The 25,420-nt window shown below is 48.8% G+C and overlaps 2 protein-coding genes across 15 annotated transcripts in view; one reads left to right on the forward strand and one right to left on the reverse strand.

The window, feature by feature from the left end:
- Positions 1 to 9,953, reverse strand: part of LOC146009999 (uncharacterized) — a 49,462-nt gene extending 39,509 nt beyond the window's left edge. For 9 of the 14 annotated variants that reach the window (XM_083150730.1, XM_083150729.1, XM_083150725.1 and 6 more), the window contains exons 1-3: positions 9,731 to 9,953; positions 7,233 to 7,329; positions 1,795 to 1,912 (exon numbers count right to left, since the gene is read on the reverse strand). Coding sequence is in view for 9 of the 14 variants with exons in the window: in XM_083150729.1 (XP_083006855.1) it covers positions 1,795 to 1,873 (79 nt within the window). In the remaining 5 variants the exon portion in view is untranslated. The remainder of the gene's footprint in view (positions 1 to 1,794; positions 1,913 to 7,232; positions 7,330 to 9,730) is intronic. The other 5 variants (XM_083150724.1, XM_083150734.1, XM_083150732.1 and 2 more) reach the window with 5 other exon arrangements.
- The window catches only part of LOC146009536 (uncharacterized), a 783,885-nt gene that overhangs the window by 268,493 nt on the left and 489,972 nt on the right, over positions 1 to 25,420 (forward strand).

Here is a 25,420-nt window from a genome sequence, read left to right on the forward strand (position 1 = left end):
ATGAGGCTCCTTTCTATTCCGTTTTGCAATATACTTTGCCTCCGATCTATGAACATTTACTTATACTTGTTTGCTGATATTGATATACAGTATCCTGATACTCGAGATACATATATATGTATGTGTGTGTGTATATATATATACGGTACTTATGTATTATCTGGGCTCCCATGTTAAATGCACCCCATTTTTTCATACCCCTACTATCCAACTACGCATGGAGTTGATTTTATATAGTGTGGCGAGCGCAGCGAGCCCCGCAAGGGGACGCGGTCTCATAAGAAAAACGGGAGTCCAGATATTACATAAGTACCAGTTTTACTATACAAGCTTCTGTTGGAAGAGCCGGGGTACACCTTGTTAAAACATGGCCATTGGTTTAGGCTTTTTTAGCTATCCTTATATATCCTTCCATATTTACACGATCTGATCCTGTTTTGTATTGCCCCTCTCAGACATTCGTTTTGCTATCCTTTTATATAGGGTGGGGTAGGGTGGGGGGGGGGGGGTAGGTTAGATATGTGAACAAGGGTGTAATTAGGATTTTAGGCTAGGCAGCTATTTACAGCGGCAGGCCACTAATTTATCCCCTTTTAAGTGTAGGTAGTGTATAGGGGTTAGTGGGTTGGGCTCCAGGTATGCCTTAGTTGGGGTTAGGTTATACAGGGTGGGGGGTTATGGGGAGGTTTGCTTTGGGCTATTTTGGGGAACTTAATTTATCTTGTTAGAGTTTAGTAGGTTACTTTAGGCTTAATATGGCGTTCTGGCAGATGGCAATTTTCTGCTCATTCATCCTGAACGATGAGACTTAGGTACATTCCAAATACTTCAACTGTACAAATGTGCTCTTATATTTCCTGTTCTCGTGGCTGCCTGGATGGCGCCTTTGGGCAACCATGATTTATAGATACAGACGAAAGGAGTTAGCACTGTTTTATTTGTCCAATGTAATTCTAATAATCTGTGTATATGCAAATTCTTACCTATGCTTATCTGCTATGCACTCATTTTGCCTATGTCAGAACTCTAATGTTAGCTGTATCTTCTATTGTTGAAAATTTAATAAAAAACACTCAATTAAAAAAAAAAAGAAAACGCAATTCATCGGACCACATGACCCTTTTCCAGTCATCTACTGTCCAATCCTTGTGCTCCTTTGCGAACTGGAGACATCTGCTCTTGTTCAAGGCAGACAGTAGAGGCTTTCTAACAGGTCATCGGCTTCCACAGCCTATACGGTGTAATGTGCGGAGAACAGATCGTTCAGAGACCTTCGCAGCTGCTCCTTGAATAAGATTCCCCTTAATGTGAAGGACTGTTGCTCTTCTGTTGGACTGGACAACTCTGGCGAGTCTCCTTTCAGATCGAGCATTCAGTAGCCTGTGACGACCACAAGCCTGACGGTGAGACCCGGTTTCCTGCTTGGTAGTCCTCTCTGTAAACATTAATAACTGCTGCTCTCGAACACTTCACAGGTGCAGCCGTTTTGCTGATACTGGTTCCGACGGTTCGAGCTCCTACAATCATCCCGCGTTCAAACTCAGTTAAATCACGTTGTTTGCCCATTTCTTCCCAAGCAACACAGTGCGATTGATGCTTCACTTGTCCTGCATTCCCTTTTTATATCTATCTCACCCTCTAGTGGTAACAACGTGAAGTGATGGCCGATCTGCGTTCAAGTGTCAAGTGGTCATAATAATTTGGCCACACAGTATATATGCAGCTATCAGATTTTTGTGTACAGATGGCCCCTATCACTGATCCACCTTGTACAATAAATAAGTCTCTTCTTACCCAGTGATGTGAGGGGCCGGTGATTCTCCATCATCACTTCCTTGTACAGACCCTTGTGTTCCTCTATATACTCCCACATGGAGAGACAGACAGTGACATCCTGACACCTCCTAGAAATCTGACACACACAATGATACAGTTATCAACAAAACACATCCCCCGGTGTTACTGTATAATATCCCATTCCCAGCAGTCACCTCTCCGGTCACATCCCCCGGTGTTACTGTATAATGCCCCATTCCCAGCAGTCACCTCTCCGGTCACATCCCCCGGTGTTACTGTATAATGTCCCATTCCCAGCAGTCACCTATCCGGTCACATCCCCCGGTGTTACTGTATAATGCCCCATTCCCAGCAGTCACCTCTCCGGTCACATCCCCAGTGTTACTGTATAACGCCCCATTTCCAGCAGTCACCTCTCCGGTCACATCCCCCGGTGTTACTGTATAACGCCCCATTCCCAGCAGTCACCTCTCCGGTCACATCCCCCGGTGTTACTGTATAACGCCCCATTCCCAGCAGTCACCTCTCCGGTCACATCCCCCGGTGTTACTGTATAACGCCCCATTCCCAGCTGTCACCTCTCCGGTCACATCCCCCGGTGTTACTGTATAACGTCCCATTCCCAGCAGTCACCTCTCCGGTCACATCCCCCGGTGTTACTGTATAGCGCCCCATTCCCAGCAGTCACCTCTCCGGTCACATCCCCCTGTGTTACTGTATAATGCCCCATTCCCAGCAGTCACCTCTCCGATCACATCCCCCGGTGTTACTGTATAATGCCCCATTCCCAGCAGTCACCTCTCCGATCACATCCCCCGGTGTTACTGTATAATGCCCCATTCCCAGCAGTCACCTCTCCGGTCACATCCCCCGGTGTTACTGTATAATGTCCCATTCCCAGCAGTCACCTATCCGGTCACATCCCCCGGTGTTACTGTATAATGCCCCATTCCCAGCAGTCACCTCTCCGGTCACATCCCCAGTGTTACTGTATAATGCCCCATTTCCAGCAGTCACCTCTCCGGTCACATCCCCCGGTGTTACTGTATAACGCCCCATTCCCAGCAGTCACCTCTCCGGTCACATCCCCCGGTGTTACTGTATAACGCCCCATTCCCAGCAGTCACCTCTCCGGTCACATCCCCCGGTGTTACTGTATAACGTCCCATTCCCAGCAGTCACCTCTCCGGTCACATCCCCCGGTGTTACTGTATAGCGCCCCATTCCCAGCAGTCACCTCTCCGGTCACATCCCCCTGTGTTACTGTATAATGCCCCATTCCCAGCAGTCACCTCTCCGATCACATCCCCCGGTGTTACTGTATAATGCCCCATTCCCAGCAGTCACCTCTCCGATCACATCCCCCGGTGTTACTGTATAATGCCCCATTCCCAGCAGTCACCTCTCCGGTCACATCCCCCGGTGTTACTGTATAATGTCCCATTCCCAGCAGTCACCTCTCCGGTCACATCCCCCGGTGTTACTGTATAATGTCCCATTCCCAGCAGTCACCTCTCCGGTCACATCCCCCGGTGTTACTATATAATGCCCCATTCCCAGCAGTCACCTCTCCGATCACATCCCCCGGTGTTACTGTATAATGCCCCATTCCCAGCAGTCACCTCTCCGGTCACATCCCCCGGTGTTACTGTATAATGTCCCATTCCCAGCAGTCACCTCTCCGGTCACATCCCCCGGTGTTACTGTATAATGTCCCATTCCCAGCAGTCACCTCTCCGGTCACATCCCCCGGTGTTACTATATAATGCCCCATTCCCAGCAGTCACCTCTCCGGTCACATCCCCCGGTGTTGCTGTATAATGTCCCATTCCCAGCAGTCGCCTCTCTGGTCACATCCCCCTGTGTTACTGTATAATGTCCCATTCCCAGCAGTCGCCTCTCTGGTCACATCCCCCGGTGTTGCTGTATAATGTCCCATTCCCAGCAGTCACCTCTCCGGTCACATCCCCCAGTGTTACTGTATAATGCCCCATTCCCAGCAGTCACCTCTCCGGTCACATCCCTCGGTGTTGCTGTATAATGTCCCATTCCCAGCAGTCACTTCTCCGGTCACAGCCCTCGGTGTTACTGTATAATGTCCCATTCCCAGCAGTCACCTCTCCGGTCACATCCCCTGGTGTTACTGTATAATGTCCCATTCCCAGCAGTCACCTCTCCAGTCACATCCCCCGGTGTTACTGTATAATGTCCCATTCCCAGCAGTCACCTCTCCGGTCACATCCCCTATTTCACATGCTGCACACCCAAAAGATTTTTGCAGGGACACTAATACTTGCACTAACACTAAAACTTATACTTGCTGGATAGGGAGGGAGGGAGCTGTGAGGACAGATTGGCGGTAGGAGCAGATAGGGACTGGAGGTGGGCCGGAGAGTTTGTGGGCTAAAAACTGTCACAGCTCAAAGTGACAGTACATTGCAGAAGCTGTCATTCTGATGGGCCTGTAACTAGTGATGTATATATGTGATGTAATGTGGTATTGAGAGGTAATTTTGTGCTTTATTTATCATGTTTTGTGAAGTACCACAAGGTCATGTGACCAGGAGCAAAAGGCATGGTCATGTAATAGAAACTAGCCAATCCTATTGTACTGTGGCCGGTACTTACAGGCCTCTGTCAGATATAGCCCCACCAGTCTGACGTACCGATGTAGCTGGCCTCATTCAGGCAGGGGCTGGCAAAACTATCCATTCAAAAGTTTAATGGAGTCCTTGTCCGCCGCCAGAGGGGACGTTCTGGCGGGAGCCGAGAAAAGATGACAGGGGCTCCATCTGTATTTGGACACATGACAATGGGGCACTGGGGAGCCGGGCTGTCTACTGGCTGCTGCACCTGGTGCATCTTTTCGCTCCCAGGAGATGACATCTGTTACAGGCGCTGAGAGACTCCGACGCTGGTAACAAACAGTCCTGCTCTAGTGTAACACACTGCAGTGGTGGCAATGTATTACCAACCAGACCCCCGCTGGTACTGTGGCCACGTTCCTGCTCCCCCACCAGGTGTTAGAACGCGTCACTCGTGCAGACAGGCAGTCAGTGTGCGCCAAGTGCATAGGCGGACCGGCTGGTGTACCGCTTGTCAGGATAGCTGTGGTCACTGGTCCCCGTAGCGGGTGATAATTATACAGTCCATATACCGGTGGTAAAGTAATGGTGATCCATAATCACTAACGCGTTTCTCCATCACTGCGCAGGACAGTTTCCTCAGAGGGCAGCGGGGAACTCACTCATTGGTCTAGATTTATGCAGAGCCAGATTAAGGTCTAAATGGGCCTGGAGCTGAAAATGATCAAGGGCCTATTATGCGCAATAATAGGGGTTGTGGCCAGCACCTAATAATGTGGGGGGGGGCGTGACCAGTGTTCTGGTTGGGTGGTCTGCTCATGGGTGTGTCTCTACTCGTGTAAATACTTTCAACTAATTATATATGCCTGGAAAAGGCAGAGGGCTGGCATAGGAAAAATGCAGGGAGATATATTGGTGGGTGCCCTCCAAAGGCAGGATGGCAATGTCTTAAGATACTTGCGGGGTGAGCCAGCACTCCAGTCATAAAAAAAATACTGAAAGCCGAAACTTGGTAGACAACATTTCAGCACCTTTTATGTGGCCATAAAGTTTACCACATCATACAGATGGGGCAGGTCCCATCTTGGCAGGGGATGGCGATAGGGACGCCAGCCGCCATCCCCGCCAGCGTCATCTGCATAGCGAGAAGGGGACGCGCGCGCACGAGAGGCGCGCGCGTCCCCTTCCGACGGCGCTTCCAGCCGCTCCCCCGGGTCACCGCCGGCTTTTGGCGGTAACCCGGGGTCCCCGCCGCCTGCCCGCACCCCCTCCCCTAACCTGAGGCGGAGACGGACAGGGTTCCCGTCGCCCCGCCGACGGAGATTGAGACGCACACGCGTCTCAGTCAGATGGTGAGGCAGGCTGCTGGCGGATCGCCAGCGATGACGTTCTGGCGATTCGCCAGCAAGGAAGAGGCCTGCCCCATCTGTATACCCCTTATACAAATCATGCAACACAATAGTAACCCCCTTATACTGTACTTGCCTCTTACACATTATGCCACATGGAATGAGACAAAATTCACACTGTGGCACACATATTAAGTCAAAATTCACGTTATGCCACACAGATTAAGGCAAAATTCACATTTTGCCACATGGATTGAGCCAAAATACACACTATACCAAACATATTGAGCAATAATGCACAATATGCTTCATAAACAGGGGCATTACAAATTTACACCATAATGCCCATTACATGTTAAGCCACACATCATAATGTCCATTACGTATTATGCCAAACACCATAATGCCTATTAAAAATGATGCTACATAAGGGCTGCTTACCTACATGTTCATTGACAGGGGTTCCATGCTCATTGCCATGTGGGATTGCATGCTTGTGGTAACTGGGGGACAGTCGCCGCCGGGCAGAAATGACAGCCATTGACAGACGGGCAGAGAACGGGGGGCTGCCCGACTGTATTCAGAGCACTGCAGGTCCCAGCTATTTGAAATAATACCCCTTTCACACCAGAAAATGCCGGGATTTACCTGGGAATATGGTCCCAGGATCATGCAGGGACACTCACGGACTGGCCCCTTTTCACCGGCCTAGTACCTGCATTTTCTGGTGTGAGAGGTCGAGAACACCCCCACCCCCCCTTAAACAACCAACTATATCTTCGGAACCAACTGACCCATTTACATGTAGGCTTAGAATGATTTTGGTCCCATGAAACTGGGCCATTTGGTTCCAGGGAAATCTGTCCTCAAACAACATGAACAGCCATGAAATTACAGGGGGGGGGGGAACTGGCAGCCGTTAGAACTGGGTGGGGGTCAGAATTAGTGGGTCCCATGTTATCCTATGGGGAAAACGTTCCCGGTTTGCCTGGCGGTATCTCCGGTTCCTGGGGGCTAGCGACGCAGAGCAAGGCTTGTTGGAAAGCCCTGGCCCTCAGCTACAAAATGGCTGACTATTTGAAGAGTGGCCTGGGAGTTGTAGCTCCATCAGGCCCATTGTTAATCGGCCCTGGAATTATGCCACCATTAGCCAATCGTGGGTGGCTAATGATCAGCTGGTAAGGTCAGGTGTATAATGGCAGAGGATGGCACCGGGGCATAGCCATATGTTACACCATATATGACACAGGCCCAGACTGAGCAGCAGCCTGAGGACTGTATATGTGTGTGCGGCCTGGATGGGACTTGGTCCTGGGACTGTGGGGACAGCGGTGCTGGGGGTCACAGCCTGTATGTGTAAGCACTAGTGCAGGGGCTCAGTCATTATACAATAACTACTTATAATAGAGCATAAGGGGATATACAGAGGTATTATAGGGGTATGAGGCGGGAGACACCTGTGCCTCCTCATGTCTCTGTATATAGCTACACATGGACTTACCGTCCGATCCCGGTCACTGGCTCAACTCCTGCTCTCACCCGCTCAAAGGATGTTACACACCCGACTTCCCGCTTGTGCCTCCCACCTTATTTCCGGGCTGTGCGGAATACATAATAAAAATGTAACTTTTATTGTCTATGCTTACAAAATGCAATTCAATTGTATGATGTGCAAAAAAACTAAAAGTGAATATAATGAAAAAAGTGACTAGATACTGGGCTGTCTGTATTATTGCTGCAATCATTACTTGTGTCAGTATGCCTGTACATAAAGGCCTATATATTATACACACTGCTGTACTGTGCTCTGAGGGAGGACTTGTTATACATAATTTATCAGATGACATCATACGTACACTGAGGTCATCCTTATGTAAATGGCAGTATTACATCCAATAGCTGCTTGGGGCACCTGTACCCATATGAGGGATATAGATGGTGGTTTAATCCTTATCATCTGATCAGCTCAGTAGAGATTATTAATCACAGCGAGGCGTCAGCATCTAGTGTGTGGTCAGTTATTAAGTAGTCGCTGTGATCCAGTAGTGTATAGCTGTGATTAATACCCTCACATAGGTAGTGTTCACTATAGCCCCCTGCATCTGTCATACCTCGTGCAGTTCCTCCTCCCTGCCTGGGGTGTTGCTCTCGGCTGTGGTGAGTCTAGCACAGTGTGGTCTGTATTTCAGCACTGATATGCAGACCAGATTGTGCTACAAGCACCACAGCAGAGGAGGACACCCCAGACAGGAAAGTTATCGCACTTCTCACCCACAAAAATCCACTTATCGCAGGTATGTGCGCTCCCTTTTGACCAATCCTATTAGAAAATTGCAAAAACAGGTTAACCAATAAAAAGTGCAGGTGACATTAGGGAAATCACCCTGGACCCCCCAAACATGGCACAGTAACATAGGTTAACACAGGGCATAATAAAAAGGTTTCAAAATATGTTAAACGGCTGCAATAAAAAACAATGAAAATAAGAAAAGCAGCTTATGTGTGTAATATAAATACTCTCATATTTGGGGTGAATGAAAACCGGTGCAAATATTTATTTGAGTCAATTAAAGGCACTCTCCAAAACAGAATAATTGCACATGCAAGCCTAAAAACACATGTCCCTCTCATAAAGCACCCCAATACTCCTGTTCCATACCTTGTACCCCCTTTTCCATCACCATGCAGTTTTTTACCCCAAAACAGACATTTCATTATTGGCTAATTAAAAAGGATTCAAAACTTCAAAGGGTACTTGTTTCCTAGCACGGCGCCCATCGCATCGTATACCATACCACTAATTATGGTATACGATGCGAAGCAATATTGTACAATAAAATATTGTATCGCATCGTATGGCATACAATGCGATGGTATACGATTTTTTATTGTACAAGCACCCTGATGGGTCCTTACAATGTTAAATACCCCCCACATTGTCAACACCAACCCCAGGATCAACGCCCGCGAGGGGCGGCGGTACGCGTCCTCCGAACTTTTCATACCCCCACTATCCACGGGGGTATGAAAAGGTCGGAGGTCGCGTAGCGCTGCACTGGCCACGCTTCGGGATTGCGTTGATAGTGGGGGTGCATTTAACATTGTAAGCACCCATAAGGGTGCTTGTACAATAAAAAAACGAATCTGACGCATCGCATGCCGCTATATGGCATGCGATGCGATCAGATGCCCTAAGATGGATATTGGGGGCGCCGTTCTAGGAAACAAGTACCCTTCAAATTGTATATATATTAGTATTAAGGGGAGTGGCCAAGTCCTGACATTTTACCCCTAAATTGGGATTCTCACCAACTTTTCACTTGCTCAGAGTAGGTGAAGAGAAATTTGTGAAAACAGCTATGGAGAAATATAACGTGAATAACAGGATAGTTGCCAGGACACCACAGGCCGCTTCCCCTGTATAAAAGGACACCACATGCCACACCACCTGTATAACAGGACACCACAGTCCGCTCCCCCTGTATAACAGGACGCCGCTGGCCACTCCCCCTGTATAACAGGACACCACAGGCCGCTCCCCCTGTATAACAGGACACAACAGGCCGCTCCCCCTGTATAACAGGACACAACAGGCCGCTCCCTCTGTATAACAGGACACAACAGGCCGCTCCCCCTGTATAACAGGACACAACAGGCCCCTCCCTCTGTGTAGCAGGACACCACAGGCCGCTCCCCCTGTATAACAGGGCACCACAGGCCGTTCCCCCTGTATAACAGGGACCGTATGCTGCTCCCCCTGTAAAACAGGACACCACAGGCCTTTCCGCCTGTATAACAGGACACCACAGGCGTCCCCCCCTGTATAACAGGACACCGCAGGCTGCTCCCCCTGTATAACAGGAGACCGCAGGCTGCTCCCCCTGTATAACAGGACACTGCAGGCTGCTCCCCCTGTATAACAGGGCACCGCAGGCTGCTCCCCCTGTATTAAAGGACACCACAGGCCGCTCCCCCTGTACAATAACACAATAACATCACCTGCTGCCAGATACAGCAATGTCTTCTCCCGGGTCCCCCGTAACTTAATCACCGCGGCTGCTGGAAGTGAGAGGCCTCAGGTAAGATCAGCAGCGCTGCCCCAACAGGAAGCCGAGATGCTGCAGCCAATGAACGCGGGGATTGGCTTCGGGAAAATGGCCGCCGCTCCCTCGCACAGGGGACAATATTAGTAGCCCTATCTACAGCATGTAATCTATCAGCTACCGCGGTAGTGGCTAGTTCCCCTTCAGTTCTCGTTCGCGATGACGTGTCACACATCATGTGTTCAGACCATGTGACCGTCTTACCGCCATGTAATGGTAGCTTATAGATACTAGTAAGGCTCCATAACAATTGTCCCCAGTGTGAGGGAGCGGCGGCCATTTTGCCGAAGACCAATCCCCGTGTTCAGTGGCTGCAGCATTCCGGCGCCCTGCTGGGGCAGCGCTGCTCATTACCTGAGTACGATTGTGTTATTATACAGGGGGAGCAGCCTGTGGTGTCATGCTATACAGGGGGAGCGGGCTGTGGTGTCTTGTTATACAGGGGGAGCGGCCTGTGTTGTCCTTATACAGGGGGAGCAGCTCGTTGCGTTCTGTTATACAGGGGGAGTGGCCTGTGGCGTCTTGTTATACAGGGGGAGTGGCCTGTGGTGTCGTGTTAAACAGGGGGGGGGGGGGGGTGGCTTGTGGTGTCCTGTTACAAATATACGATGACAGCAGCCTTTAGTGATCTGATATTATGATGACTGTGGAGCAGCCTGTGGATATTATAGATATGATATAGTGGGTTTTTTTTATATACATATTGCAGACATTTAACACATTTTAAACCTTTTTTTAAGCCCTCTGTAATTATCCTCTGTTACTTCGCTATTTTCGGGGGTACAGGGTGATTTCCTTAAGGCCCATACACACAGACTTTGCCAATATCTTTGATAGATATATCTGTCACCAAAGTAGTGCGTACACACTGATCTATTTTCCCCAAAGAGCAAGAGATGTTCAGGAGGTGGAAGACTTTGCTGAAAATCTTTCATGTAAAAGGCTATTTACATAATGGGCGAGGTTTGAATTCCAAGGCTGGGAGCAGGGGCCAATTTATTTCAGTGCATTTCTGTTTTTGGGGCCTGATTCAGAATTGATCGCTGGGCGGAGTATATTCGGAGAAATGCGATTTTGCATGCGATATCAAACGCAATTTAATACCTCGGTACTTATGTATTATCTGGGCTCCCATGTTAAATGCACCCCATTTTTTCATACCCCTACTATCCAACTATGCATGGAGTTGATTTTATATAGTGTGGCGAGCGCAGCGAGCCACCGTGCCCGAAGCGTGGCGAGCGCAGCGAGCCCCGCGAGGGAACGCAGTCTCATAAGAAAAACGGGAGCCCAGATATTACATAAGTACCAATACCTCTTTATTTCCCGACTATCCACTAGGCGTGGAGTCGAATTTATATAGTGTGGCGAGCGCAGCGAGCCACTGAGCCCGAAGCGTGGCGAGCGGACACGGATTATGGTACTTGTGTCGTTTGAAGGGGACACCTGATATCGCATTCCGTGTCCCCTTGCGGCGCTCGCCATGCTTCGGGCTCGGTGTCTCGCTGCGCTCGCCACACTATATAAAATAAACTCCACGCCACAGCGGATAGTGGGGATATGAACAGGTATTAAATCGCATGTGATATCGCATGCGATTTAGTGGCGCCGTGAAACTACACAAGTACCCGCCGGTCTATTGGATTATGTGTGTACGCAGCACGGGCTGAAAGATTAGCCACTTTCAGCCCGCGTGCCGCCCCGCTGCCTCCCCCTACTCCCTCCCCCCTCCCACAGCATGCACCTAAATTCCGGCTACAGTACCCCTCCGAATGGCCGCAATTTCGTCAGGCTGCTGGGCACCCCTCCTCCCGCAGGTCCTTCCGGCCACACGACCACCTGACATGTCCGCCTGGCTGCCCCCGCACCAGCTTCCAGGGTCCCCAGCCGCTGCCTCCTCATATGTTAAAAAAAAAAAAGTTGTTAAAACATTTTTAAGACTGCCCACAAGTGTATATATATAATATATACACACACACACACACACACACACATATATATATAATATTTATAGATAATATATATATTTATAGATATATATATATATTTATAGATATATAATATCTATATATATATATATATATATATATATATATATATATATATATATATAGATATATATAGATATATAGCAAGACCATGAGTCAAGGCTGCACACACAGGGCAATCCAGAGAGTGCTGGAGCTCACAAATTGGTCATAATACAAAGATGCATTAGAGAGCCAGCAACATCCAAAAAATATTCATTTATTTAATAATAGGCATAATAGTGCAAATCGGAGCAAAAAAGGGTTAAAAATGCAGGAGGAAACGTCTACTTAGCATGTTTAGTAGAAAGCCATAATCACTGCGTTCATCCTCCAACAACCAGTCATCACACCCGACAGGCTGTTTCGGTGCTTCTCAGCACCTTAGTCATGGGCAACTGACTGAGCGCTCCCAAACAGTCTAATATACCCACAGCAATAATCAACATAAACCCCCTCACCTGTATAAGAGCGGTAAACAAGAGAAAATACACGCTGACACGCTGCAGCGCGGCCTCCGGTCGTCGCGGCAACCAACAACGCCGGAAGACAGGCGGAAGTGACGTCAGATCTCCTAGCGACCGACATACACCAGCCGCTGCAGCGGAAGTCAGGTGACCGCTAGTGGAGCTGAGCGTCATAGCAACCAAACAAGCTATGCGCTCGCTCGTTCCGACTGGCTCAACAGCGGAGACAAAACAAAATGTCTCTATAACGCTGTTACTAGGGTCAGACAGACTTAAGCAATACAAGCATACGGTGAGGTGAAAAAATTGCTGATAAAATGCAGGGGCACATAGAGTGTATGGGCAGCGCTAGCACATAAAAACATGGACACAGAAGTAACAACAAGGAAGACATAAGAACCAATCCAAAAATAAGACACAAAGCATATAACATGAGCAAAAGGTAGAAGAAGAGGGTAGAACGTCCCGTAAATTGCGACTTCTCTTATAGCAAAAAAGAGGTGTCTGCATACAGTAACGTCCAATGGCTACATCCGATTGCACAATATGCCAATGTTTTAATACTGTCTTCTAGCACCATCAGATATCGGACCGATTAAGAACAAAACCTGGCTACAAACGAAAAATGGGGTCACTAAATGCCACGGCTGTGTGAACTGCCAGTTTTTGAGGTTGGGAGATAAGTTAACTGATCCTAAAACAGGACAAGTATATGACATCAGACACCACCTCAACTGTGACAGCCGTTTTGTCATCTATGCCATTGTGTGCCCTTGCCTATTGGTGTACGTGGGCAAAACGATCCGCCTCTTAAAGGAACGTGTGGCAGGCCATCGCTCGTCTATAAAGAAGGCATTTACCAAAATTGATGGCAATACACCTCCAGTGGCACGCCACTTTGCCACCATGCGACATTCTATGCGTGACTTCTCAATTATGCCTATTGATCATATACCTCCTTTGAGGCGTGGAGGCGATCGCGATAAACTCCTTCTCCAAAGAGAATGCCTATGGATTCATCGACTTAAGTGTATAACCCCCAATGGTTTGAACGAATATCAGTCACTACATTGCTTCTTATAGTAGTGACGGATATATTTGCTTAGTGATGGTGGTGTTCATACGATATTGTGCGCAGATCTATTTTCTATGTTCTGCCTATATAGAACTTTTGTCTAGTGTAATTCTTCAATATGCCCTTTCTTTCCCCCTTTTTTTGCCCTTTTTTTGCCCCTCTTCTTCTACCTTTTGCTCATGTTATATGCTTTGTGTCTTATTTTTGGATTGGTTCTTATGTCTTCCTTGTTGTTACTTCTGTGTCCATGTTTTTATGTGCTAGCGCTGCCCATACACTCTATGTGCCCCCGCATTTTATCAGCAATTTTTTCACCTCACCGTATGCTTGTATTGCTTAAGTCTGTCTGACCCTAGTAACAGCGTTATAGAGACATTTTGTTTTGTCTCCGCTGTTGAGCCAGTCGGAACGAGCGAGCGCATAGCTTGTTTGGTTGCTATGACGCTCAGCTCCACTAGCGGTCACCTGACTTCCGCTGCAGCGGCTGGTGTATGTCGGTCGCTAGGAGATCTGACGTCACTTCCGCCTGTCTTCCGGCGTTGTTGGTTGCCGCGACGACCGGAGGCCGCGCTGCAGCGTGTCAGCGTGTATTTTCTCTTGTTTACCGCTCTTATACAGGTGAGGGGGTTTATGTTGATTATTGCTGTGGGTATATTAGACTGTTTGGGAGCGCTCAGTCAGTTGCCCATGACTAAGGTGCTGAGAAGCACCGAAACAGCCTGTCGGGTGTGATGACTGGTTGTTGGAGGATGAACGCAGTGATTATGGCTTTCTACTAAACATGCTAAGTAGACGTTTCCTCCTGCATTTTTAACCCTTTTTTGCTCCGATTTGCACTATTATGCCTATTATTAAATAAATTAATCTTTTTTGGATGTTGCTGGCTCTCTAATGCATCTTTATATAGATATATATATATAGATATATATATATATATATATATATTATAGATATATATTATAGATATATATATATCTCTTATATATTTGGCTACATCTGTCACTCAAAGTGTGTCTGAAGCTGTAACGCTGGGTGGAGCCTCGGACTCACATGACTGACTCACATGACAGAGAACCAGCCCAGTGAGCCCACAGACAGTGCCAGACACCCTCTGCCTCTCCATGTTACACAGCAAAGACACAGCTACTCACCAGACACACCAGGTGAGCGCCCCACACCTCCATACCTCCCAACATGACCCTCTCCAGGAGGGACAGAATGCTCTGTTTGTGGACTTCCATCTTAATTTATGATTGTCATCACCTGTTTTAAACAGGGTAATTGATAAGAAAGGTGTTTAAGCACAGGTGATGGTAATCCATAAATTAAGAAGAAAGTCCAGAAACAGAGCAATGTGTCCCTCCTGGAGAGGGTCATGTTGGGAGGTATGCACCTCCCTCCCTCCCTCCCCCCCCCCCATTCACGGCATCCCCACGATTAAATGGCACATTCAAAACACTGACATGGCTATGGTCGACAATAAAAAAGGTTGACAAGATTTATTTTTCACTTTTTCAATGTTTTCATATTCATTCTCATGTGTCGACATGGACACCAATGAAGTGCCACCCTTATGTCAACATTTACATGTGTTGACCTTTCTGTGTTGATTTTTTCTTGTGGCGATTCACGGCACCCCCCGCGACCCCCCTCCCGCGATTTGCAGCACACCCCCTGCAATTCGCAGCACCCCCGGTGACTCCCGCAATTCGCGGCCCGACCCCGTTACACCTCCACCTCCTGCGATTCGCAGCACCCCGCGACCCCCCCTCCCGCGATTCGCTCCAACCCCCCGCGAGGTTCACTGTGCCCCCCACGACCCCCCCAACCGCGATTCCACACCCCTGACCCCCCCTCCTGTCATTGCGGCAACCCCCAGCCCCCGCGACCCACCCTCCCGCGATTCACTGCAACCCCCCGCACCCCCCTCTCCCACGATTCGCGGCACCCACACCCCCCCCCTCCCGCAATTCACGGCATCCACCCACGACCCCTCCTCCCGTGATTCGCGTACACCCCTCACCTCCTCCCTCCCCCCCCCACCCCCGCGCACGATTCAAAGCAACCCCAGGATTAAATGGCACATGCACGACTATGGTCGACAATGAAAAAGGTTGACATGGGTTTTTGAAGATTTATTTTTCTTTTTTTGAATGTTTTCATATTCATTCTCATGTGTCGACATGGACACCGATGAAGTGCCACACTTATGTCAACATTTACATGTGTTGAACTTTCTGTGTTGATTTTTTCGTGTAGCAATTTTTTTCCCGTGACAACTATGAACTATGTGCACGTCAACCTACACATCATCAACCAATTCTTTGTATAATATATAACACCTGTTCTGTTTTACTGTAGGTGTTTTAAGTCAGATCTTTTACTGCTACTATTACTGTTTATGTAAATGCATTCTGAATGACAGCAACATCCTACCATCCTTCTACAAGAATATATAACCAACTAGGTGATTCATCGCGCCCCGTGCCCCCCCCCTCCCGCAATTCACAGACCCCCACGCACCCCCCCTCCCGCGATTCGCAACCCCCCCTCGCGCAATTCACGCCCCTCCCACGCTTTGCGGACCCCCGCCCTCTCCCGCGATTCGCCGACACCTGCGCCCCCTCCCTCCCTTGATTCACGGCACCCCCTGCGCCCCTCCCGCAATTCACAGCACCCCTAAGCCCCTTTTTAGTCCCCCGTATACTCACACACCCCTATCACTACCCAGCTTCCTGCTCTCCTGAACCGTAACTTCCACCACTGGGGAGTAGCTGACGCTGTTTTGCCCACATGCCCCTATCATGCCTCAAAGCCCAGCCTCCTGCTCTCATGCACCCGAACTCCCACCCAGTAGGAGGAGACACTGACTTAGGGCCACCATCCTGTACTCCTGTAGTGCCACGCTGGACCCTCACCCACTGGCAGAAGCTGCACAGTATCTCCCACCCTCCTCTTTAGTCCCCCTTATGCCCACACACCCCTATCACTACCCAGCCTCCTGTTTTCCTGTGTCGTGACCAATGTTCCCTCTAATTTTACGAAGGCTGTGTGCGGCTAAAGATTTTGGCTGTGCAACTTTGGAAGGAAATTTAAATTTTTGTGCGTCACTTATATATAACTGGAAAATGACGTTCAGCATTTGTGTTAACTTTACTTAAAAATGATATTTAACATTTAAACATTCAAAACACAGCACACAATGTAGTTATTGGGTGAAACACACATTAATTGAGTCCACAATTGCAAAAAGGGACCACTGCTGCTTTGTGCGCTCTGTTGTAATGTCTGTGCGCACACTTGTCGAGTTGTGTGCGCGCGCACGTGCGCACAGCTTAGAGGGAACACTGGTCGTGACCTCCGCCAGTGGGGAGCCGCTGACTCAGAAACACCCTACTATACTATTGCACACACACACCTAAACAACATGCACACACAGCCCCCTCCCCACACCCACAAATGTCACTGTACCATCCACACTATCAATGTACATCTTACTCTGTAACCGCTTTTTAATTAAACAAAACAATACACACCCCCTTCCACATCATATGCTCTCTATGTAACACATTTCACCTATAACTCAAGTTGCAATATAGGCATCTTACATACAATTATAAACATCTTTCTCATATACAAATGTTCACAAATTAAGGGGGCGCAGCCCCTTACGACGGTGTGAAGAGCGCCCGTAGGACGCAATGAATCACCTAGTATCTTTATATATATCTATATATATATATATATATATATATATAATATATATACACTTGTGGGCAATCTCACATTGGTGGCAGTGGTCTCATTTTATAAAAGTTTTAACAACTTCCTTTTTTTTTAAGATATGAGGAGGCAGCGGCTGGGGACCCTGGAAGCTGCTGCGGGGGTAGCCAGGCGGACATAACCGTGGAAGAACGGGAGGACCTGCCGGCGGAGGGGTGCCCAGCAGCCAGACGAAATTGCGGGCATTAGGAGGGGTACTGTAGCCGCCCGGAATACAGGTGCGTGCTGGGGGAGGGGGAAGGGAGCAGGGGGAGGCGGCGGGGCGGCGGGGCGGTACTCAGGCTCAAAGTGGCTAATCTTTAGCCCGGCAGCCCGGCGTACACACACAGAGATGATGGCTGAATAAATCAGCCATCATCTCTGGCATGCTGGTAAAACCAGCAGATTAGAGACTTTGACAGCGATGATGCGGGAGCGCGCATCATCGCTAGTCTGCAATCTGGGAGGCATACACACTAGGCGATTTTCAGCGGAAAATCGCTCAAAACTGCTGTTTTGACCGATTTTACGGTGAAAATCGTTAAGTGTGTATGGGCCTTTAATGTCACCTGCACTTGTCACCCGTTGTGCAATTTTCTAATAGGATTGGTCAAAAATAGGGAGCGCACATAACTGTGATAAGCGGCTTTTTGGGGGTGATAGGTGCGGTAACCTTACCTGCGATTGGGGGTCGGGTTATCACTGCTAATAGGGTATCTCCCTATTATTATACAGAGGAAGCAGCCTATAGTGTTCCTTGTAGCAACCCGCATCTTTCATACCCTGCACAGTTCCTCTTCCCTTCCTGGGGTGTCACTCTCTGCTGTGATGCTTCTAGCACAGGTCTGAACAGTGGTGAAATACAGACCACACTGTGCTAGAATCACCACAGCAGACAGCGACACCCCAGGCAGGGAGGAGGAACTGCACGAGGTGTGACAGATACAGGGTGCTATAGTGAACACTACCTATGTGAGGGTATTAATCACAGCTATACACTACTGGATCACAGCGACTACTTAATAACTCACCACACACTAGGGGCGAAATGTAATAGGGTGCGATTTTTTAGACATGTGCGATTTTTGGTCAAAAACGGCCGAAATCGCACATTTTCCGAAAATCGCACATTTAATAGGTTGAAAATCGCGGTAAAAAATCGCACTTTTTACCGCGAAATCGCACTTTTAGAAGTGCGATTTTTAGTCACATTTCAATTCGCATCCAGATGTTTTCCCATTATAAAGTATACAACTCGCAAATGTAATAGGGTGCGATTTTTGGTAAATGTTACCAAAAATCGCAAAAAAAATAGACCAGGTTCTGACAGGCGAATTTGACAGAACCATGCACAGATCATTGAGATCTGTGCATGGTTCTGTTAATAAAAATGTGTAAAAGTGTTTTTATCAAAAAAAAACGGCGTGGGGTCCCCCCTCCTAAGCATAACCAGCCCCGGGCTCATTGAGCCGGACCTGGTTCCAAAAATACGGGGGGACAAAAAGCATAGGGGTCCCCCGTATTTCTGAAACCAGCCCCGGACTCTTGGACCGGTCCTGGTTCCAAAAATACGGGGGACAAAAAATCTGGGGGTCCCCCGTATTTTGAAACCAGCACCGGGCTCCAACAGCCCGCGGTGTCATGCCACAGCCGGGGGACACTTTTTATACAAGGTCCCCCGGCCAAAACATGAGCACCGTGGCTGGTCAGCCTTGGACGGGGTACCTGGAGGAGTGGGGACCCCCCCAATAAAGGGGTCCCCCCCCCAGGCTTCACCCGTCCAGGGCTGAAGCCCGGGGCTGTCACCGGCGTCCGTGGCCAGTGGACGCCGGCCTGATAGGGTTAAATCCATCATACATATCATTACATTGCTTTTTACCGGCGAACTACAAGTGCCAGCAGACCTCCCCCGCATGCTGGGACTTGGAGAACCACAAGTCCCAGCATGCGGGGCATTAATGGGCCCGCTGGGACTTGTAGTCCACCTGTAAAAAGAATGTTTATAAAAAACACACACACAGAGAAGTAAAAGTTTATTACACACACACACCTCACTTTTACACCAGCGTTACTTACCATTCCTGGATCCAGCGCTGGTCTGGATGCTTCACAGCCGGCTCCCCCCGAACTGACAGGCAGCGGGGAGAACCGGCTTTCTCCGTTGCTTCTAACAGCTTCTGTAGCGCTGTCCGAGTGCTACAGAGGCTGAGAGCGTGATTGGCTGAGCTACAGTATGCGTCTCATACTGTAGCTCAGCCAATCACGCTCTCAGCCTCTGTAGCACTCGGACAGCGCTACAGAAGCTGTTAGAAGCAACGGAGAAAGCCGGTTCTCCCCGCTGCCTGTCAGTTCGGGGGGAGCCGGCTGTGAAGCATCCAGACCAGCGCTGGATCCAGGAATGGTAAGTAACGCTGGTGTAAAAGTGAGGTGTGTGTGTGTAATAAACTTTTACTTCTCTGTGTGTGTGTTTTTTATAAACATTCTTTTTACAGGTGGACTACAAGTCCCAGCGGGCCCATTAATGCCCCGCATGCTGGGACTTGTGGTTCTCCAAGTCCCAGCATGCGGGGGAGGTCTGCTGGCACTTGTAGTTCGCCGGTAAAAAGCAATGTAATGATATGTATGATGGATTTAACCCTATCAGGCCGGCGTCCACTGGCCACGGACGCCGGTGACAGCCCCGGGCTTCAGCCCTGGACGGGTGAAGCCTGGGAGGGGGACCCCTTTATTGGGGGGGTCCCCACTCCTCCAGGTACCCCGTCCAAGGCTGACCAGCCACGGTGCTCATGTTTTGGCCGGGGGACCTTGTATAAAAAGTGTCCCCCGGCTGTGGCATGACACCGCGGGCTGTTGGAGCCCGGTGCTGGTTTCAAAATACGGGGGACCCCCAGATTTTTTGTCCCCCGTATTTTTGGAACCAGGACCGGTCCAAGAGTCCGGGGCTGGTTTCAGAAATACGGGGGACCCCTATGCTTTTTGTCCCCCCGTATTTTTGGAACCAGGTCCGGCTCAATGAGCCCGGGGCTGGTTATGCTTAGGAGGGGGGGACCCCACGCCGTTTTTTTTTTAACTTTTTTTTTTTTCCACAAAATCGCATTTATGAAAATGCGCACATTTTCATGACTGAAAATGCGCACATTTTCATGACTAAAAATCGCGGCAAATCGCATTTTTTGCCGCTAATTCGCATCTCATTACATATGCGAATTCGCGGCAAAAAACACGATTTTTAAAGGTGCGATTTCTGGCGAGTTTGGAACTCGTCCAAAAATCGCACCCTATTACATTTCGCCCCAGGTGCTGACGCCTCACTGTGATTAATAATCTCTACTGAGCTGATCAGATGATAAGGATTAAACCACCATCTATATCCCTCATATGGGTACAGGTGCCCCAAGCAGCTATTGGATATAATACTGCCATTTACATAAGGGTGACCTCAGTGTACATATGATGTAATCTGATAAGTTATGTATAACAAATCCTCCCTCAGAGCACAGTACAGAAGTGTGTATAATATATAGGCCTTTATGTACAGGCATACTGACACAAGTAATGATTGCAGCAATAATACAGACAGCCCAGTATCTAGTCACTTTTTTCATTGTATTCACTTTTAGGCCCTTATTCAGATCTGAGCTCAGTACAAATTTGTTTGGAAAATGGACAAAACCATACTGCACTGCAGGTGGGGCAGATGTAACATGTGCAGAGAGAGTTCAATTTGGGTGGGGTGTGCTGAAACTGAAATCTAAATTGCAGTGTAAAAATAATGCAGCCAGTATTTACCCTGCACAGAAACAAAATAACTCACCCAAATGTAACTCTCTCTATACATGTTACATCTGCCCCACCTGCTGTGCACATGGCTTTGCCTATTTTCCAAACAAATTTGCATACCTCCCAACTTCTGTGTTGATGAAATAGGGACACTTAGCACTCGAAAAGGGGGCGGGCATATGCAAATGAGGGCGCGACTTATGCTAATTAGCCGCAACCTCATTTTCATACGAGAATAGACGCACAGCGTCTATTCTATTAGATTAGGGGGTCTCCCAACTGCCACCCCCCGCAGCGGGACAATGCCTGCCGCGGGTGGGACAGCGGGACAGGACCCGAAAATCGGGACTGTCCCGCTGTAATCGTGACAGTTGGGAGGTATGAATTTGTACTGAGCTCAGATCTGAATAAGGCCCTTAGTTTTTTTGCACATCATACAATTGCATTGCATTTTATAAGCATATACAATAAAATTAAATTGGTGCTTGTTTCCTAGCACAGCGCCAGCGATTTTAATTGTATCCATCGGGTCCAAAAAAATTGCGCCGATTGCATCGCATGCAACCAAATCGCATGCGATGCGATCGACGCAATTTTTACATTGGAACCAATGTAAAATGGTCCCTGAGACCCGATTTTACATTGGGCCCAATGTTAAATGCCCCCCAGACCCCAATTTGCATTGTATACCCACCCTGATGGGCAAAATGCCCCCCCCCCCCCCCCCATTGTTAACACCACCCCACAGCGTGGCGAGCACGTGAGGGGCGGCGGTACACGTCCTCCGACCTTTTCATATAAAATCAACTCCACGCTGACGTGGATAGTGGGGGTATGAAAAGGTTGGAGGACACGTACCGCCGACGCTCGCCACGCTTCTGGTTGGCGTTCATCGTGGCGTGCCATTAACAATGGCGGGGGGGGGGGGGCATTTGACATACAAATTACCCATCAGGGTGGGTATACAATAAAAAATCGGGTCCATTGGCCCATTTAACATTGTTCCCTTTGTAAAATTGGGTCCATCGCATTGGTCGCATTGTATGCCATTATAATGGCATACAATGGACCCGATTTTACATAGGAATTTAACATTGAGTACAATGCATTCAATGTTAAATCGCATCGGTCGCATCGCATGCCATTATAATGGCATGCGATGGACCCGCTTTTTTAATTGTCGGGGAAAAGGCTAAAAATAGCCAAAAATCGCATCGGTCGTGTCCATCGCATACCTTAACTTAAGGTATGCGATGACCCACGATGGGCGCTGTGCTAGGAAACAAGTACCGTCAAATTTTTATTATGGATTCCGCACAGCCTGGAAATAAGGTGGGACGCACAAGCGTGAAGTCTTATGCTCTATTATAAGTAGTTCACCATTACTTTACCACCGGTATATAGACTGTATACCTATCACCCGCTACGGGGACCAGTGACCACAGCTATCCTGGCAAGCGGCACACCAGCCTGTCCGTCTATGCACTTGGCGCACACTGACTGCCTGTCTGCACGAGTGACGCGTTCTACCACCTGGTGGGGGGAGCAGGAACGTGGCCACAGTACCAGCGGGGGTCTGGTTGGTAATACATTGCCACCACTGCAGTGTGTTACACTAGTGCAGGACTGTGTCCTCTTATATGGGCTAATACTGAGACCGTGCCAATTAGCGGGTATTACAAGGAAGGCTCTCAGCGCTTGTTACAGATGTCATCTCCTGGGAGCAACAAGATGCACCAGGTGCAGCAGCCAGTAGGCAGCCCGGCTCCCCAGTGCACCATTGGCCCGCTACCACATAGGTCTCTATCAGAATGGCAGGGCTATATCTGACAGAGGCTGTAAGTACCGGCCACAGTACAATAGGATTGGCTAGTTTCTATCACATGACCATGACTTTTGCTCCCGGTCACATGACCTTGTCTGTGTTTCACAAAACATGATAAATAAAGCACATAATGACCTCACAATGGGGCTTATTCTAGTTCATTCTTTCTGACAAAATCCTTCTTAGATGGACAAAACCATGTGCACTGCGGGTGGGGCAGATGTAACATGTGCAGAGAGAATTAGATTTGTGTGGGGTTTTACTTCAAAGTGAGATCTATATTGCAGTGTACAATCATGCAGTCAGTATTTTCCCTGCACAGAAACAAAAAAACTCACCCAAATCTAATTCTCTCTGCACATGTTACATCTGCCCCCCTGCAGTGCACATGGTTTTGTCCATCTAAGAAGGATTTTGTCAGAAAGAATGAACTAGAATAAACCCCAATATCACATCACATATATCCATCACTAGTTACAAGCCCATCAGAATGACGGCTTCTGCAATGTACTGTCGCTTTGAGCTGTGACAGTTTTTAGCCCACAAACTCTCCGCCCCACCTCCAGTCCCTATCTGCTCCTACCGCCAATCTGTCCTCACAGCTCCCTCCCTCCCTATCCAGTAAGTATAAAACAGAGTAGTGTCCATACAAAAATGGATTTCACTTTCTGTTATGACATCTTAAGGCCCCCATACACATACCTCCCAACGCATCATCCAGCAGCACACCCGCCGGCAGCCCAGTCTCCTCCGTGTGAGTAGAGCGCGCAGATCTCCCCTGCTGACGTCACCGCGCCAACCCGTAAGCGGCGTCAGACATAGGGGACTGGGGAAGCCGCATCCCGAACGAACGGAGCGGCGTCTCCACACAGAGCTGGCCGGGCACATCAGTACCTACATTCGTACCAGGAACAGAAGTTTAACTACACCTGCAAACTCCGCTGCGCACACTCTGCAACAGGAGCAAGTGGGTAAGATCTCTGGGAGCGGGACGCCGCCACCCAGAACCTTCTACCTGAGACTCTGATTGACTTTTTCACTGCAGCACAGCTGCACTGGACATTTGAAGCACCCACCAACATACCCCCTCCACTAGCCACCAATATAAGACATAAGCCCACGGGCTTATGGTCAAAGGGATCTGCTGAGACCCTCAAGGGCTTATATAAGGCAGCTCTCACACCACCCCCACCTGATTGAGACATAAACCCACAAGGCTTATGGTATAAAGGGGCCTGCTGGCACCCTAATCCCCCACGGGGCTCATTACAGGTATCTCCACATCCAGCCCCCCACAGCACCATCTGTATCATTCTGTACTGTATTCCCACTCTTATGTACTGTGTTTATGAAGCAATAAACATCATTTTGATACAAACACCATTTTATTGTCACTTATTACATTCACTACAGCAAACAAAAGGTGAGCGCTTAACTACCTATCATATTAGTAAACGCCACTCGAGTTCGGACAACTCAGTTAAGCTGCCCCCCACACATAAAGGTGAGTAGCGCTATAACCAATCCCCATAAAGCACGCTGATGATCACTGCCGCCCGCCACACTGTCACCGGCACCCCCCGCTGAACCCAGAGACGCTGCTTCCAGCCCCCACTACTCACGGCACTGCCGGTGCCCGCCCCCCCCCCCCCCCACACTGCTCCTCACCGCCCGGCAGCTCCCCGGTTTATTTTATATGTGATAAATCGCATTTGTGATTTATCACATATAAAAAATGGCCCATCAAGTGCCAAATTGTATGTGAGCCTCCCGGGGAGCTGCCGGGCGGCTTGCAGGAGAATTGGGTCTGATTTGTCCCTAGGACAAGTCGGCCTAATGTATGGGGGACTTTAGTCCGTTGAGTGGCCTCTAGTGGTCACTGGTGGTACTTCACCTCATAGAGGAACCTACAGTGGAAGAAATAAACCAAAATCCAATACAATAAGACCAACGCTGCTCCTCACCTGTATGACAGGAAGTGTGTTACTCACCGGATGCCACTAGATGGTGCCCATTGGAGCAATACCACAGATGCTCTGTTCAGGTGGGCAGAGCCCCCAGGGCTGACATGACGGTTATGATGACGGGCTGGTAACTGGTCTGTGTATAAAGGGCTCACAACTAGAGGAATAATGGGTGGTAACATCTGAGCCTATGCAGGACACAGCAGAGGATGACAGAGGTGGGAGGGGGGGGGGGGGGGGGGGTTGTACAATATACAGAGCTCCTCTATGGGATAGAACCTTGGGCGGCCATTACCCGCTCACTGGTTGTCCTGTAATGGACCAGTTATGGCAGGTACAGTATTACCTGCTGCATACCGTACCACACCGGACACGTCCTGCCCTCCTGGAGTGGCATTGGGCTCCATATAATCCTATGTTTGTAATCCCTAGGTATTGCGACCTCAGTGCAGTCTTAGTACAAACACTCCTAGCTGGAGACAGACGGCGTGATGAATCGTGAATACAAGGGGTGCTTATATGGAGCCGTTTATAGGACCCGAAGTACCTGAACCGTCAGTAAGTGGCTACAATCCCACACTGTATACCATTGGAGATGTCTTCAGCTATACGGACGCTGAAGCGGAGTCCATACTTTGCACCAATAATTTGGACGATTTAGCTGCATCAGCGCCACTTGAGAATGT

This window comes from Crinia signifera, chromosome 6, assembly GCF_055691185.1.
Source record: "Crinia signifera chromosome 6, ASM5569118v1, whole genome shotgun sequence".
NCBI classification, from domain to species: domain Eukaryota; kingdom Metazoa; phylum Chordata; class Amphibia; order Anura; family Myobatrachidae; genus Crinia; species Crinia signifera.